At 39.6% G+C, this 18,657-nt stretch overlaps 1 protein-coding gene across 8 annotated transcripts in view; it reads left to right on the top strand.

Annotated features, from left to right (window-relative positions):
• cdh4 (cadherin 4, type 1, R-cadherin (retinal)) overlaps positions 1-18,657 on the top strand; it is a 490,519-nt gene that overhangs the window by 459,218 nt on the left and 12,644 nt on the right. For all 8 annotated transcript variants that reach the window (XM_083534056.1, XM_083534054.1, XM_083534053.1 and 5 more), the window contains 2 exons: positions 8,478-8,615; positions 18,165-18,350. In XM_083534056.1, coding sequence (XP_083390182.1) covers positions 8,478-8,615; positions 18,165-18,350 — 324 coding nt within the window. The remainder of the gene's footprint in view (positions 1-8,477; positions 8,616-18,164; positions 18,351-18,657) is intronic.

Genomic DNA, 18,657 nt, shown 5'->3' with positions numbered 1-18,657 from the left:
GAGAGTGTGTATGTGAATTAAAGAAAAACTGAATTAATCTCCATGCTGGATGAGAAACTTTGCCCTCTGGTTCCAAAAGAAAATCTAGCCAACAGCCTTGAGATGCTCAGGGCCATGTCTCTGCTCTGCTTATTTTTGCCTAAAGGCTTTTCGGATCGAGCCTGTAGCTCTGCTTTATCGACATATGCTCATCAAAGGCCATGACCTCACTCCAACATTCTTCTCACTCTCACCTACCTGCTCATTAGCATGTTTCTATAATCTCATACACACCTTTTTCTTCACCCTCTTTCTTTTTATAACCTAGGCCTCTTCTGCCGTCTAAATCTGTGCCTAAGGTTTGTATGTTATGCGAGTAGACCTGGAGATTTTCTTATTTTGTTTGTGCTGTCTGATCCCTCACTTTCTCTCATCAGAGGGCCACAATGATCTCACTCTTAACACCAGAACACCAGTTGTTCTCTGACTTTTAGATGTTATTTAATTTCAAACCAACAGCAAAATATAATATGAATTCTTCACATTCAGTTTCCTGCACTGTATACTGAACTTCAAAATTCCTACTAAAACTTTATTCTATATAAAGAATTAATAAGGAATAATTAATAAATAAAGTAATCAAATTAAAAAGGCCCTCATATAATCATATTAAAATAATAAAATGACCCAATAGATTGTGAGGGAAAAATATGATAAATTTCTATATGGCTGTTACATATCGGTATTTGTACCAATAATATTTAGGTTGTCTTACATTTTGTAATTGTATTCAGTAGAACTCCATTTGAGGTTAAGCCAGATTGATTCATATTGCACAATGATACTGTAACATAGCAGCTTGTAGGAGAACTTGACTCGAAAGAGAGCTTTTGAGAGGAACTGGAAACCATTCTGATCTGTGTAAGAAGAGAACAGTATAAAGTTCTGAGATCAAAATCTATAACATCCAGGTCAAGCAGAAAGCAAGAGAGATGGGTGTGATTGATTGGTTACGTTCTATGACCCCTCGCGAGTAACAAGAAATCGTGAGGTTTTGACTCTCTCATTTTGATGGTTCCTTTTGTTCATTGTACCATTTGTACTGTAACTCAACAAAAATTGGGAATTACTTACAAATTACTCATAAATGTTTTATGTACTACATTAAATGAATAATACAATAATAAAATAGTTTTTAAAATTTTTTTATGTAATTTATTAGTACAAACTCTGTTTTGAAATGTTATTTCGGACTTTCGAGCCACTCGCGGCTTCTCGTGCTTCCAAATGAAAAGTCGCGAACTATCGAGGTCGCATGTATCGAGGTTCCACTGTATATATATATATATATACACTGCATATATATATATATATATATATATATATACATATATATATATAGATTATATATATAAAACAACAAAATTAATGCATTATCGCAAATTCATTTCAACGTCCAAAATGTTTTTAACGCAAGATTAATGCAGCACGCATTTCTGTTTTACCATTTTTAATAAAAAAAAAAAATATATATATATATATATATATATATATATATATATATATATATATATATATATAAAATAGACAAAATCAACACCTTCAATACAACATAAATTTTTTAACAAAATCCCTTCTTTACACAGATATAAACATAAATAAATAAACGCCACCAAAAAAAATCTTTTAATCACTAAACGTTTGTTTTAATGATGCGGTAAGTCTCAAATCAAACACCAAAATCCGCAGTGATGCGCACATCCGGCAATTAAAATTATTAAGCCATATTATTTTGTATTATTTTTGCATTCATTACATTTAACCATAGTACTAAACCAGACCAGCATGTATGTGGTGTATATGTGGTGTAAACTCACCGTATTCACTTAATCCAGGTTTGTACATTTCATGTGATTTCATTTCAGGGTTTTTGTGCAGCAAATATATTTTGATCATGATATTTCTAAGCCCTGTGTAAGATTGAAACCTGTGTTCTCGTGGAGCTCCAGATGGTGTTTTGAGAGAGCGAGGTTTAACACTGCACTATTCTACCTTTATACGCTTCATACTTTATTGTAGAATCATGTAGATCATTTATCAATATTTTAAGTAACCTGTGTTTATTCAGATCCCTTTTTCTCAGGATGGTGTGCAGTTAGTAGATACGCACTATGTAGGTCTTGATGCTACAACTGTTCTCTTTGTATCTCATGATACAACTGAAGCAACAACCATTAATCACTCCGCCTCCCACCTGTGCCATTATGGCGAAACTAGGGCACACCGGGGTGTTTACATACCGACTGTTACTGTTAATAATACGCCAAAATGCGCACACACACACACACACACTCAGACAGACACACACAGAGTACGGAGCATGTAGAACGGTTCATGCACAGTCACTCTTCTTCAAAAATGCCAATAAAAATATATATGCAAACACTCCAGAAACACAAAGTGCCACAATTACGGCAATAACCCCGTGTGGAGATAAACGAGCAGGGATGCGCATGTGCACTCATTTAATAGGACTCCCAGGAAGCCCAGAAGAGCTGGTGCTCCACTAGTGCAGTATTTAATCAAAAGCTCTGGAAATGTCAGCGTCCGCGCCACAGGACACGCCATCAGATGGAGCTGGATACTGCCGAGAGATGTGAGATTTATCACACACACACGCACGCGCGCACACACAAAGACACACACATTTGCTCATCAGGAGGAGGAAAGAGCTTTCATCAGTAGCATGATCCTAATTGGAATATTTATGCAGTAATTAGTGAGGTGAAGGAGCCCAGTGCAGAGGCATGCGACTGCTGGGATTGGAGGATAGGTGTAGTGTCATACAGGACTGATCAGAGGTGCATAGCAATTAAACCTCTCAGCTAGAGGAAGGCTGACCTCTGCTCGAATCTCACCGCTCACTCTGCATCATATTAGTTTCGGATCGCGGAAAAAGTCTTTGCAAAGTTACACTCGGTCTCCTTTTTGTTTCGTTTCGTTGTTGTTTTGGATTAGTGAGCAGCTAGTGGTAGATTTTCTAGCTGCAGTTTTTGAAAATGGCTTCCTCCTGCTGGTTAATAGTTCAAGCTTCCCAAATATTTCTACTGGGCAACTTTTATAAAAAAGAACTTTTGTTTGAAACAAACTGCAAATGTGCAAGAATCTGCATGAGTCAGTCACGAAACAAGGCCAAGATTTGAGACGTGTTTTGTTTGACTGCAATTGTTTGTTTGGGTTTTCTTCATCTCCTTATTCAATCATTCTTCAACTTTATTTTGTTCAGGATCAGTGCAGATCTGGAGTCTATCACAGGATCACTGGCTATGCACCCTGAAGGGAATGCCGGTTATGATAAAACAAAGTCTCTTCCTGAGAGTTTCTCTTTTTCAGTTTGAACATAATCTTGCTAATCAAAGTGTACTGCATTCGATCATCTATGAGGGTGGGATTCGAGACTGCTCAATGACGAACCTACTGGCATTTCATTTCCACTATGTGTTTTTTTTTTTGTTCTGTTTGTAACAGACAAAGTGGCTAGAAGTTATTTATTTTCAGAGAGCTGGTGACTTTCCAGCAACAATGACAAGTGAGCTCCTTCATATAAAAGAAGGATGGTTAAATAGATAGATAAATGGATGAATAGATGGGTGGGTGGGCAAATGGATTGATAGATTGACGGATATACGGACAGACAGACAGACAGACAGACAGACAGACAGACAGACAGACAGACAGACAGACAGACAGACAGACAGACAGACAGACAGACAGACAGACAGATAGATAGATAGATAGATAGATAGATAGATAGATAGATCACTGACTGTAAATATGTAAGTATTTAATATAGGCAAATATATAGGCTCATCTGAACGCTTCTTACTCGAGCTGATATCATGTAAGAAATCTGGTTCAACTTCAGAATCATGACTTTTATTTAAAGATCCAACTCTCACTTTGCTTCGGAATCGTGTCCACATCCAATTAATTCTTTCCATCTATTATTGATAGGCAATTTTGGTATTCTATCTGCAGGTGTAACTCAAATCCTAACAGAGGTAGACATTTTTTTGTAAAGATGACGTAAAGGTTTTTAAAGTATTATGGAAGAAAAAGTTCTGTGAAAGAAATGTGAGAAATAATTTAACGACTTAAGCCGAAGCAGGAATATAATTGTGCACTATTACTTCCTACCTCTCCGAATAAACAGACACAGTGATTAATATCAACGTCCTCAAACTGCAGAGTCCCCATATCATACAGTTATGAATAATGTCCCTGCATAGGCATATGTTGTGAGCCAGCATGCTCTTATTTTTCTTACTGGATGCTAAAGCTGCATGCTCGCCCTGAGCTCCTAATGAGCCCCTGGCATTATCCCACCTGATTGTTTTGTTCTCTCCTCTAGAGAACGCGTCTGTTAGGGGCTCTAAATGTGTGTCTCGGAACAGTGTTAGACCGAGCAGGCCAGATTGTCCAGACTGCTGCCTTTTCTTTACCATCACTTGCCCTAGGCTCTGTGTGTGTGTGTGTGTGTGTGTGTGTGTGTGTGTGTGTGTGTGTGTGTGTGTGTGTGTGTGTGTGTGTGTGTGTGTGTGTGTGTGTGTGTGTGTGTGTCCACACTGGCTATTGATGTCAAGTCTAGGTTAGAACATGTTTCCTGTGCTACGTCTGATTAAGGAATCGATCGACACTTTGTGGAAAAGTGTGTGTGTGTGTGTGTGTGTGTGTGTGTGTGTGTGTGTGTGTGTGTGTGTGTGTGTGTGCGTGCATGAGAGATAGAGAGAGAGACAGAATAGAGGAGAATCAGAAGGTGTGTTTGCTCCTCCTCCTTCTCTTTGCCTCTCTCCTTCCTTTTCCTGTCTCTTGATGGACTGAGAGATGAAGACAGGTCAGAGCCCACTGGGCTGTGAAGTGCTTCTTACAACAGTTGACTCAAGTGCATCAAGTGCTTATGTGGTTGTGTGTGTGTGTGTGTGTGTGTGTGTGTGTGTGTGTGTGTGTGTGTGTGTGTGTGTGTGTGTGTGTGTGTGTGTGTGTGCGCGTGTGTGGGTGTTTCCATCTGCCCACTTGTGTGCATGTGTAAATGATGGTCAGTCCATGATAGATGGGCGTTTTAGTTCTCACTCAGCAGACAGACAAGGCTAAATAAAGTCATTTGGACAAACGCTGCATGTGCTCTTTCATCACACCAGCATGGCCTTCAGCACACATGCTGTCGGAGGTTGAAAACTGTGACGGTGATTAATTGAGCTGCGATTTGTTTTATTAGTGAGAACGGACGTACTGGTGTTTCGTCGAGTCCCAACACAAAAGACTGGACACTATTAAAATCTAGACTACAGATTTGGACTGCATTGCTGCATAAAAAATCGTATGTCATAATCTAAATCACATTATTTAATTACAGAGGATTAAAGGAGGTAAAGCAGCTGGTCTCAGTGATTTAGTGTATGTTTCTGTAAGTCAAATTGCACTAAACATTCGTACTCACGTGACATTTTCATTAATGCTAATCATCCATAAAATGCCACCATCATGGGAATGGTGATTCAGATTTAATGACGTTTGGAGCTGAAAATGATGATTAAACTGTGAATGAGCGCCCGCTGAAATGCTGCCAGGGACACAAGTTGTCACCTTCTTTTTTTTTTTTTTTGCTCAGAGCTATTACTTTTGCCTTACCATTTCAACTTTGTAGACCGTATCTTATCTTTGTAGAACTTATCTACTTGTTTTCAATTCCCATTGTTTCAGGCATCATCAAAAGAAAACCGAGTTTCAAAATCCACAGTATTACAGTATTGTTGACAGTGTAAACCCTATAATCTGTGTAATCCCAATTGAGGTTGACATAAATTTACTCAGGAACTCTCTTAGGATACAAATGTTAATCTCGGGCAAATTTCTTGCACCTGTCAGTGATGTACCAAAAAAAACATCAGTCATATCTGTAAGTGGTGGCTCAGCGGTTAAGGCAATGGACTTGTTTTTTGGATTGGAATGCCTTAAAATCCCACCACCACCAAAGCTGCAACTGCTGGGCCCTTGAGCAAGGCCCTTAACCCTCCCCTGTTTAGTTGTAAGTCGATGTGGATAAAGGGCGGCTGCCAAATGCCGTAAATGTAAATAACTGGTTTATGAAATGAATCCTACTTCCTTTAGATACACCTTTTCTCTCCATCCAACACTCTCTCCAAAGCCCCTCCCACTTTTTTTATAATGCATGCATTTGCACAATGCAAGTCTAACTTCACTCTTCACACTCGATCCATTCAAGCAGTTAAACTCCTGACTCAATAAAAAACTAGCATATCAACACCTACACCGATTCTTTTCATTCATCCCATAAGCTTGATTGCAGCATCGTAGCTGGATCAAAAGTTTCCTCCCACAATGCGTTCCCTTTGTACACAGCACCCATGCAAATGACACAGCTAAACACCAACAGACATTTAAGTTCTGTTTCCTGTCTAGCTAACATTGTCATTTAAATTACAATGGTACAGCCTGGGTGGATAACAATTTACACCAGAACCTTCCAAGCGAAATAATTACCTGTCAAGCAGCAAACGAAGTTTACACTCGCAAGCATTTTACTCACTTGCTCCTATTCCTTTCTGAAAGCTTTCTTTTCCTCTGCAGTCTTCATTCCTTTGCTTTGTTGTGAAATGTGTACCGTCAGTGGAAACAGTTGAACCGAACATTTTGGTCAAATGTCATTGTATTTACAAGCTATGAATACTATTTGGACAAAAGTCCTTTGACACCTGACTTTTCCATCTTTAGGTTGTTCTTCCCCAAACGGTGACCACAAACGTATACAGTTATGACCCAAACCTGATCAAACCGTGTGCACAAAGTTGGTTCTATGCAGATATGATTTGGGTTTGAGCGGAAAATCTACAGTGACCTGCTCAAGAACTCTGACCTCACCCCTATTTAACTTCGGGAATCGGGAGTCATTGCGATGAATTGGACAGTAACTGCACCCCAGGCCCCTCACCCCCCTCACCTTTACCCAACCCTCTAACCCTAACCCTAACCATCTAACCCTAACCGCTAACCCTAACCCCTAACCCTAACCCCTAACCCCTAGCCCTCTAACCCTAACCCCTACCCTAACCCCTACCCCTAACCCCCTAACCCTAACCCCTACCCCTACCCCTAACCCCCTAACCCTAACCCCTACCCCTAACCCTAACCCCTAGCCCTCTAACCCTAACCCCTACCCCTAACCCCCTAACCCTAAGCCCTAGCCCTCTAACCCCTACCCCAAACCCCCTAACCCTCTTGCCCTAACCCCCTAACCCCTAGCCCTCTAACCCTAACCCCAACCCTTAACCCTAACTCTAACCCTAACCCCTAAACCTAACCCATAACCCTAACCCCTAACCCTAAAGTCAGCTACAAATCTCCACAAACACACTCCAAAATCTAGCTGAACATCTTCCCTGAAGAGTGGAGGTTATTATAACACTAAAAATGGGGACTTAATGTGGAATAGGAAAAAAAAACACATGCCAATCTTATGATCAGGTGTCCACAAAATTTTTCCCACATAGTGTTTATCCATACAGACGCTTCCCACTTCACAAACATTCACTATATAGACTTCCACTTATACAAACAAACCTGTCCTCAAAATGAAATTTGTTCGCCGCGAGCTAGTCGTCCACCGTAACGAGTCTACATGATGTGCACTGGACTCGGGCGAATGAATTATTTTTTGTGAATTTTTATTAATTTGTATTATTTTTTTGTATTACTTAATACAAGATATTGTATACAGTATTCCGATTATTTTGATTTTTTTTTTATATTTTATTGTTTATTTGATAGTATTTATAGCTCTTACATCATTAGGAGATATGCGTAGTCAATATGCGAACACAGTAACAACTCACGAACAAATTTATGGTACGAACGGTCGTTCGGAACGTAACTTAATTGGGGAGCGTCTTTAAAACGCTGCACAAAACGTCAGCAACACAGAAGAGCTTGAAGTTTAATTGTTTTAAGATGGCTAGGGGTCCTGGGTCTTTCAGAAAGCGAATCTTTAAATGTACCCATCTGTAAATGTGCTTTTCCTGTTCACCAGTGGGTCAGAAGTTATGGCAGGAACTACTGCACTGAAGTTATCCACAAGCTATTCAGAAATATTTTGGAATAAGGAAATTGTTGAATGTACACTGTCCAATGTAGATATATAATGAAATAATTCCCTGTGTGTGCAGCGTTTACAGCTTACCATCTGGTCCATTGGGACCAGGTCAATCACCATACAGGTCGTTCATTTCTAGTTAGATAATAAACATTGCGCTATGATTGCACTTGGCTGCTGATAGTGGAGATCCACATCCTGGACAAAAAGAAGAAAAGAAATCCTTTTCCAATCATTTACATTCAAGCTGTTTCCTAACTATATAGATTTAAGTAGTCATATCTTACAGATGTTTTTGTTAAGTGTCATGTTTTTTTCCTGTCATTTGCAGAAAGTATCTCAGTACACGCTGATTGTGCAGGCTACAGACATGGAGGGCAGCCTGAACTTCGGCCTCTCCAACACGGCGACGGCTCTCATCACCGTCACCGACATCAACGACAACCCTCCAGAGCTCGACGCCAAAACGGTGAATGTGCTTTACCTCCTTATGTCAAAGGAACTCGATGCTGTTTTGTGCTCTTTTGCGTTCAAGCCTGTCACACACTCTGATATACACTTTAGCCTCGAAGCAGTACTGCAAAAAACGTGTCAACACACAGCGGGTCTGGAAGCGCTAAGCTGTAGCACGAGCGTGTGAAAGAGAAGGAAGTGTGTGAAGGGTAAACCAGGATAGGTGCCTATGGAGGAGGAGAAATAGGACATGTGAAGAGTTTGTGTGCTTGTTGCTGAGAGAGATCGCACTCCACTTCCTCGTTTCCACTCTGTCTCCATCCATTTTCTCTGTTTGGTGCTGACGCCAGTTTAGCCTCAGGTGGCTGTGTTTTGTCTTTAGGCATCTGGCTCGTCTCTCTCCTTGTCGAAACTCACACTCTGTCTCTCTCTCTCTCTCTCTCTCTCTCTCTCTCTCTCTCTCTCACACACACACACACACACACACACACACGTTGCTCCCGGCCCTGTTTTTCACAGCGTTTGTTTCTGTCAGCCCATGTCTCTCCTCTTTCTCACACTCGCTTTTACCATCCTGTCTTCCTCCATCTCCTGTTTTTTCTTTACTCAGTCTCTGCACCCATGTGTCCCTCCGGTGTCGCTCCATCCTTCTGTTTTCCATCGTTGTGTCTCAGCACTCGTTTTGCACTTACTTACTGCTAGCCTCAGGCTTATAACCCGCCGTTTGCCAGTGCGTGATTTCAAATTATTTTTAACTCATTTGTCTCACCTGCCACTTTAGCATGCCTTCATCAACAACAAGAACATCTCTTATTCCTTTGGACAGAAAATAATAGAAATGATTTGGAAAACACTGTGCCGTGGCAGCATAAAGTTTTCAACATGCCTTGGAGCCTTCCTTTTTCATGTTTGCAGGAAACTGAAAGGCGTTTGTGAGGTGGAAAAAACTTGAAAGAACAGCTTTACTTCAGAAAGCCTCATCATGTCAACAATAAATATAAACTTTGCAGTCTGCACTGCTGCACTTTTATTGAAAATGAATGAACACATTTTGATGAGTCTGTATTGAGAATCGAACAGTGTTGGGGTATAAAAGTGAAACTGTATGTTTCCATTTTTTGCTTTCATTTTGAAACACATTTACCTTAATCCCTTGAACTCCCAGCACTTGTGGCTTAAAATGTACATTCCTGGCTTTTTTGTCTCTTAAGTTTCTCTGAATAGTTATGAAATAATAGGCTTTAACCTGCCTGAATAAATGAATAATAGGCTGAGACTTTAATAGGCTCATTTGAAACCTTTTCAGTTAAACATGCAAAGGGCTCATTCGAAATGATCTAGCTCTTGAAAATATATATGAGCAGTAGGTGGACAGATGCTGATGTGCAGTTGAAGCCCAGATGATGGATGTCTCTTATCTGTTAACAGTAGAGATGGCAAAAAGATGACCTGTTGTATGTATATATGTATTTATTTCAATCTTACTAATAATACCTGTGTGAAATTCTGTCACTTCTTGATCAATTCCCCTCACAAACTTCAATCTCTAGAATTCAATGCCACTGCCAACAGCTATTTTCACATCAAACTCAATTTTCCATCAACCCAACAAATTATAGACTCCACCACAAGATCAGTCACGTGACTCGAAGACTTTGAGTCTTGTTTTCTCATGTTTGGTCTGCTGTCTGTATACCTGGGGTTGATCCTGGTGTTAATGTCTGTTTTTCCCTTTGGATTTATTTGTTGATTGTAATTAATAAAACCCTGTGTTTACATCGGGGTGTTTTGTTAACACATAGCAAATCTCTGACATGTTGGCCAGTGGGGTAGTGACAGCATATTTAAAGAATTTCTAGACCTTGTTTTGTTAAGATCTATTCAGAAGAGCATTTTTACTTCAGGAAAACCATTAATAGACTAGAGAGAGTGGGCATACAATCTATGGAGGAACACTTGTTTTATATTTTCACTTACTGACTGACGTTGTGAACCATTTTGACATGACTGTGGCAGTGACGGGGTTTAAAAAGTGCTAAAGCTATAATTAAAAAAACAAGACGTTTGACTGGAAGTCTGCTTGTTTGCACTTTGCAGTAACAGTTTTGTCTGCTACTATTGTTTTGTCATTTTTGTTAATAATACAATTTTACTTTTATAAATTACCCTTCTAGACAACGTTCTGTCTGAGCTCATTAAAAAAAAAAAAAAAAAGCCACTTCAATCCCTACATTTGCACTTGATTCACTGAAAGTTTGACTCATTCCAACAAAACATCATGAGTGATTAGTTGTGATTTATATATTTGTCTCATCAGGTGTACAGTATTTCCTGTGAGATGAATCATCACTTGTTCAAATATAATTATCATTCGCTGTAATGCGTCACCATGCAGCATTTTATTCACACAGGTAGGAAATGACTCGGACAGAATTACTCAGCGGGTGTTCAAACTTTTGACTGACTGACAAATATGAATTCTTGAAGGTTGAAATTGCTGTTAAGAGAATTGTAGTGTATGATGAAAGATAAGGTGGGAAAACTTTGCCTCTTAACCTGAGACTGAGAGTTACACAGAGATTAGGGTAGGTGGCTGTGAACTTTTTTTTTAACTAGCTGGCATTTTCACCGGCTCCAAAAAGCAACTGTAAATATTCATTATATTCACAGTTGAAATACAAAACCACTTCATTCTCAGCAAAAACGTTAGCAGGATCTTAGAGGATGCCAGAATTTTAGCCCATTCATACTCACATATTTAGTTTTATGCCCTTTTGCATATATATATATATATATATATATATATATATATATATATATATATATATATATACACACACACACATACACTCTGTCCATCCCGGAAAAAAAAAGTCACCACCTGGATTTAGCTTAGCAAATAGGTAAGAAAACCACTTACCAGTAAGGCTAATCGGGAAAAAGGCTTCAAGCAAAAAGATTGGACTCTGGAGTAATGAAAGACGGTCAAGTGGTCTGATGAGTCCAGATTTACCCTGTTCCAGAGTGATGGGCACATCAGGGTAAGAAGAGAGGTGGATGAACTGATGCACCCATCATGCCTTCTGCCTACTGTACAAGCCTGTGGTGGCAGGGCTATGATCTGGGGTCGCTGAAGTTGGTCAGGTCGAGGTTCAGCAACATTATGTGCCCAAAGAATGAGGTCAGCTGACTGACTACCTGAATATACTGAATGACCAGGTTATTCCATCAATGGATTTGTTTGTTCCCTGATGGCACAGGCATATTCCAAGATGGCAATGCCAGGATTCATCGGGCTCAAATCTTTGGGATGTTCTGGAGAAGACTCCAACTCTCCCATTATCAATATCTTATTATCAAGATCTTGGTGAAAAATTACTGCAACTCTGGACGAGAATAAATGTTGTGACATTGCAGAAGCTTTTCAAATGTTTGGCGTAATTAAAGCTAAAGGCTATCCAACGAAATATTAGAGTGTGTGACATTTATTTGGACCAAACAGTGTGTGTGTGTGTGTGTGTGTGTGTGTGTGTGTGTGTGTGTGTGTGTGTGTGTGTGTGTGTGTGTGTGTGTGTGTGTGTGTGTGTGTGTGTGTGTGTATGTATGTATGTGTGTGTGTGTATATAAAAATATATTTATATATAAATATAAATATATAGATGTTACAGTATATTTTAAAATGTGTTTGTGGAGATTTGTGCTCTTTCAGCCAAAAGGGTGTTATTGAAGTCAGGTACTGATCAGCATTCCAATTTATCCCAACGGTGTTTAATAGGGTTGAGGTTAGAGCTCTAAAATTTTCCACTCAAGATCTTCTACTCCAACCAATGTAAAGCATATCTTCACGGAGCTGGCTTTTGTGCACAGGGGTATTGTCTTGCTGGTAAAAATTTTGGTTTTCTTTTTCAAGTGTTCGCATCCAAACACATCCTATACAATTGTGTGCCTCCAGCTTTGTGCAACAGTTTGGGGAACCACATATGACTGGTAAAGTCAGTTGTTCCAATACTTTTGTCCATCAAACCTAGTCTATTCCGAAAAGGTCTCAGCTTTAGCTCTCTCCAACTCTGTCCTAATATAACCTGAGTTGTCTGCACTGTTCTAGCTGCTCCCTATGCTTTAGCAGTCACTAACATTATTCTTGGCCCTATAACACATGTCTAACTTTAGCTCTAACTTTTGAGTTCTTTATATCTGCTCAGGTTCTGCTCTCATTTACTCCAGGAGGGTTTGAACTTTACTAGCTCCACTTTTGTGGAAAGACCACATTGAAATATGATCAGTAAGTACATTTATATCTAATATTCCAAAAAACGAGTTTACTATAGATCAACACATTGTTGTACACTTTTCTAGGCTAGGTACACACTAAAATATTTAAAACATTTATCATTTATTATATTTATTTAATAATATAATGTTTTGTTTATTGTGTTGTTCAGTGTATTCATTGAAGATTAGGCTTCGTTATATTTCATTACTGTGGTTGGTTATGTCATTGCTGCCTGGTAGTTCAAGCAGAGCATGCGAATGAAGGTACTGAAGCTGCTGGAGGTACAGAATTGTATAGGATTTTTTATAGGGTCTTTGATTGCAGCATCATTAAATTTTTGCTTTAGCCCTAAACATGACAATGCATCAGTGCATAAAGCCAGCTTCAGGAGGATATGCTTTAGAAATTTTGTAGTGGATAATCTTGAGTGGCCTGCTATAGACCACTGAGCTCAACCCTATTGAACACCTTTGGGATTAATTAGAATGCTGTTGCTTCACAAGCACACTCCAAACCCTAGTGGAACATCTTCCCAGAAGAGTGAAGGGTATTAGCAAATATGAACTGAATGTAGAATAAGATTTTCAGGATGCACATATGAATCAAATGCTCAGGTTTCCACGAAAATGTTGTTCCTACAGTGTATAAGAGAGGGATACTTACAGCTACAACTTCATTGTAACGTCAGCCCATGATTTCGGATTGAATTTACAAAGTTATTGTAAACTCTTACAATTGCTTGCAGGTTCAGTTGTGTCTCATAGTTAAAGTCAGGTGAATTCTTTATTCATAACAATGTGTGAGTACATTTCATTTAGGGATGTTGCCATATTTGCAATATTGCATAATAATTCAGCTTTGCGGTTACTAGCTAAATTTTTGAGAAGCAACAGTTGAACCTCCTATTACTTAAAAATAGTATAGTATAGTATTGTTAGCAAATATAATCCATTTGTGCTTCTTCTCAGTACATATTAACTGATACATATTAGACACCAAAATAATTACCTAAATCATTTTTCCAAAAAAAACAAAAAGTGCCAAGTTCGAATAAATACACAGGGCAGAGTATGACACTAATAATATGGAACAACATCAGGATCAACCAGACAGCAGAACTGTGCATAGCACAGACTTTTCAAATTACATCAGATTGTAACACAGTTGTTTCCCCCTTCTCTAGCTGTGCCCAAACCTCAAACTCTCCTACAGTCTAGTTTCTTCTGCTCCAGTGCAGGAGGCTGTGAAGTTTGATTTGTCTCTGCATGACAGTAGCGCTGAGTAGGAAAGTGCAGGGACAAGGATGAAAGCAGAGGAACCCAGGCTGCACTTTGGAATTTATTCTGTCACCAGCTTGCCAAACACAGAGCAAGAGAGACGGAGAGGGCGAAGGAACGTAGGCTGCGAATGACTCACAAGTCAGGCGCGCTCAACATTACTCCTACCGTGTTAAAGAAATACTTCACCCATGAATACAGATGTGGTCCACATTGAGGTTCACTTAGCTTTTGCGCTTCTATGCGGAAAACCCGTTGACCCGCGTACGAGCTTTGATTCATTATTAACAACAAAGGCATTGTGCAATGGCGCGGCAGTGCGCTACCCTTACGTTTTTACGGAATAAAAAAAAACACGGTAGTACTGAATGATCTCACTCTGCCCTTCTTACTCTGTCCTTTACCCAGCTAGCCCACGTTTTCCCCCTTAGACTCGCATTAAAGACCACTGCAAACCCAAAGGCCCTGCTATTCGTTCGCATAAATGCTCCATGTTTTTGTCACAGTCTTGCCACTGATATGATCAGTAAGTATTTGCATATGACAGCAGCCAGAAGGTTTGAACATCCTTCCCTGAGGTGTGGAGAAACCGTAGCAAGCTCATTAGGGGCTACTGCTCAAGGGGATGTAAACTAAGCAGGGCTATTGGTTTTGATTTTAGAAGCACCTGTATGTTTTATTCATTTTAGACTGAGAGAAATATGTTCCTCAGCAGCAGCAGCAGCAGTGGTGGAAATATGTGGCAGTTTCTCCTGTGTGTGTTCCTCTTACTCCTTTTTGATGAATGAGCAATATGTCGCACTTTCTACTTTTTCATAGCCATTTCATATAAATTGAATGTTGTCTGTGAAAACAGGTTTCTACCTGTATATAGCAGCTATATCCAGATTCCTTCACCAATCTTTCTTTTTTTAACAATTATAATTAAAAGAGACCAAAAATACCACAGTTTTACATTTTACTGAGAAGCCAGAAAGCTTTCACTCCTCTCCTGAACTTTATTCAATAAATGTTAGGGTGATGTCGCAAAAAAATGTCACAAAGAGATATCAATGACTATATGCCAAACTAGTCCCTGAGGATGAGTTGTTATAGAAATTATACGACAACGGAACAAGCGTATTAATATAAACAGATTCATGTATTCATTTATGTAGCAGATAAAACTACTAATAGAGTTATTGTGGTATAGAAATGTGTCTTTGTTTCACCTTTGTTATCCAGGCTATACAAATTAGAGTAAAAAATAACCAGATTTTTTTTATGTTTCAACAGTGTAGCAATACAGGTCTTTATGAATTTTTCCCAGGTGTCTAATTAAACAAAAGTCAAGACCTTGTGCTAAAAGTAAAACTCACATACGGCTCACAGACGTCACGCTGAAGCTATCAGGCCATGCGTTATAATATTTTATCCTTACTTGTTTTCTCGTGAACTCGACATAACAAAAGTTGTTTTCCCAGTGCGGGCATGTGGACGATCAGGAGGAAACAATGTTCGTTATGTCCATATCATGAGAAAATGTAGTCGCGATAAAACAACTCATCATGTCGAGATCACGAAAAAAAAAAAAAAAAAAGTTCCTAGGATTTCAGTGTTCGACGGCATTGTTATCTGTATAAAACTCCATCACTACAACTCTGAAACTTGTGCATGCACCATTCCAGGTGCCATAGACACAACAAGTGTTTGCTTATGTTCCACAAAATGGACTCGTTTTTTGCTGTTTGAATGTAGACAGTAGAGCTGACGCAACTTTCCCTTTTGGAGAGCTGGCTCTTTTTTTTATTTTGGAGGCTACAATTTATCTCTGCCACAGCATGCCCTTTACATCTACGCAGTGCAGAGTTTGTGTGTGACTGTTTGGCAGGTTGGGAGTGTGTGTGTGTGTGTGTGTGTGTGTGTGTGTGTGTGTGTGTGTGTGTGTGTGTGTGTTCTGCTTATCAGGTAGTGCTAGTGTGTTGTTCAGACAGCATGCAGCAGCACCGGGACAGCAGAATCCTCTGATGGGCTCATGATTAAGGCCAGTGAGCATCACATCACATCACCCCCCCAACACACCACCAACACCAATTCTTTAGCTTGCTCTATTTTAGCCATTCTCTGGCACACTTTCCCACTGTTTCTCTCTCTCTCTCTCTCTCTCTCTCTCTCTCTCTCTCTCTCTCTCTCTCTCTCTCTCTCTCTCTCTCTCTCTCTCTCTCTCTCTCCCTCTCTCTCTCTCATGCCTCCAGTGTTTGCTCTCTTTTGCTTTCATTCCCTCGATCTCTGTGTCCTTTACTGCTGACAAATTTTGAAAAAAGTTCTTTCATCTTTTTTTTTTTATTTATCTTTTTTTTATGTATTACGTCTGAAGTGAAAATCTGTTTTGACTGCTGCCTCCTGATGTGTGTTGGCTGATAATTAGACTTTTAAGATATATCCAATTTCGAGTCACCAACACGTTATTACTAACGTGAACAATTCCACTTCACAGCACACGTTTTATTTTTATTCACAGCCTTTTCTGTAGCGTTTACTGCTTATTTTTATGCTGCTTGGTTCTTCAGATCATTTCGCAATTTTATTGAGTAGATTTCTAGCACTCTATATTCCTAGTAAGGTTTTTTTTTTTTTTTTTACGACCAGTCATTGCTCAGCAGTGTGACGCATAAAATCACGCAGATACTGAATGAGAGTTTGAGCTAATGTTCAAACATCAGAATAAGAAAAAATGTGATCTCTGTAACTGTGACCCCGGCTGGTTTAGGAATGTCAGAATGTCAGAGTAAAATATCCAGTGAGCAAAAGTTCTGTGTACCGAAAGAATTAGTTATTCAGTTAGTTAGTAAGAGAAGTCAGAGGAGAAAGGGCCTGAATGGTTCAGACTGCAGGAAGGCTATTGTAACTCTGAAAACTACTCTTTACAACTGTGGTGAGTAGAAAAGCATTTCAGAACCACCAAACCTTGAGATGGTTACCAAACACTATAAAAGAACATTAGGGGTTTCTACTAGTGTCAGGCAGGAGATCACTGGGCTTATGCTCAACTGAAATGGAAAGCTGAATATTTACAAATGTCTTTTTCCGGTCTTTGGGTTTTCTTGCAGTGCAGATTTTATATCTTGGTGGTGATCAAATGTCCTCACAAGGATAATAATATCTCAACATCTTTGGGCTGGTTCCCATGGGGATCAGAGGAACCGCGGAGTTGCTTTAATGTTAGATGGAGTACAAAAGCATTCATGTCGGTTGAGTCCTTATAAGGATACTAAGGCAAGTGTGTGTGTGGGGGTGTGTGTGTGTGTGTGTGTGTGTGTGTGTGTGTGTGTCAGTCAGTGATGTTATAGAGAAAGTTTGGAAGCAGTCTTTGTACATGATGAAGCCATTACAGTAGATAGCATGTGGCTGACACACATGGTAATTCCTTCAAGCACCAGATTACGGAAGCTTAACAAGCAGCTGTGGACAGTGATAATGTGTGTGTGTGTGTGTGTGTGTGTGTGTGTGTGTGTGTGTGTGTGTGTGTGTGTGTGTGTGTGTGTGTGTGTAAGAAGCAGATATATTTGTATGTGTTTTATGCGGTACATATTACTAAGGCGAGCTTCACCACATGGCTGTGAGTGGCAGGTGGTGAATCAGAGTGAGGCAGTGCAAGGCGAGGATGTGAAAACTTAAACATGGAGAGATGAGCAAACAGGTTTTTGAAAATCTGCCAGATTTTTCTGGCGAGCTAGACTGAAAGGCTCAAGCGTTGGCAAATATTAAGCATTGCAGGAACTTGTTTGTTCGTTTATTTATTTTCTGAACCATCATGGTTCTGAAAAAGAAATTTCAGTACTGCATTTAATAGTTTGTAGAATTTCTGAGCGCTAGAATGAACTGCAACATACTGATTACGACTCTATTTTGTTTCACCAGTTGATGAAAACTATTACTCTATCAGTATTAACTCTCTCTCTCTCTCTCTCTCTCTCTCTCTCTCTCTCTCTCTCTCTCTCTCGCTCTCTCTCTCTCTCTCTCGCTCTCTGTCTAGTTCCTTGGCGAGGTGCCGGAGAATGCAGTGGGTGTAATCGTGGCCAATTTGACTGTGCGAGACCGGGACCAGCCTCACACGCCCAACTGGAACGCAGTTTACAGAATAGTGGGCGGAGACTCGATGGGCCACTTCACCATCCGCACGGACGAACTCACCAATGACGGCAGAGTCACAGTGGTCAAGGTTGTCATCATGTTAATTTTTTAAAAACATCATACTTCAGAGTATAGTATTTTGAGAGTAGTTGCATTCTAACATATTAACTGGAACTAAAGAGATTGAATTCTTGAAAACTGACCGATCTCTGATTATACAGAAGTGCATTTTTATTTCTTATTGAGGCAGCTACATGTTTGTGAACTGTGCCATCCACACTGATGTACTTATTTAGAAAAAGTACTGGAGACCTAGATCTAGAATCACGATTCGCCACAGGTCTGCATCTCTGTGAACATGCACACAGATAAAAAAACAAGCTTCCTTAAGGGAC

This window comes from Silurus aristotelis (assembly GCF_946808225.1).
Source record: "Silurus aristotelis genome assembly, chromosome: 28".
NCBI lineage: Eukaryota > Metazoa > Chordata > Actinopteri > Siluriformes > Siluridae > Silurus > Silurus aristotelis.
This window is presented reverse-complemented; position numbering and strand designations above follow the sequence as displayed.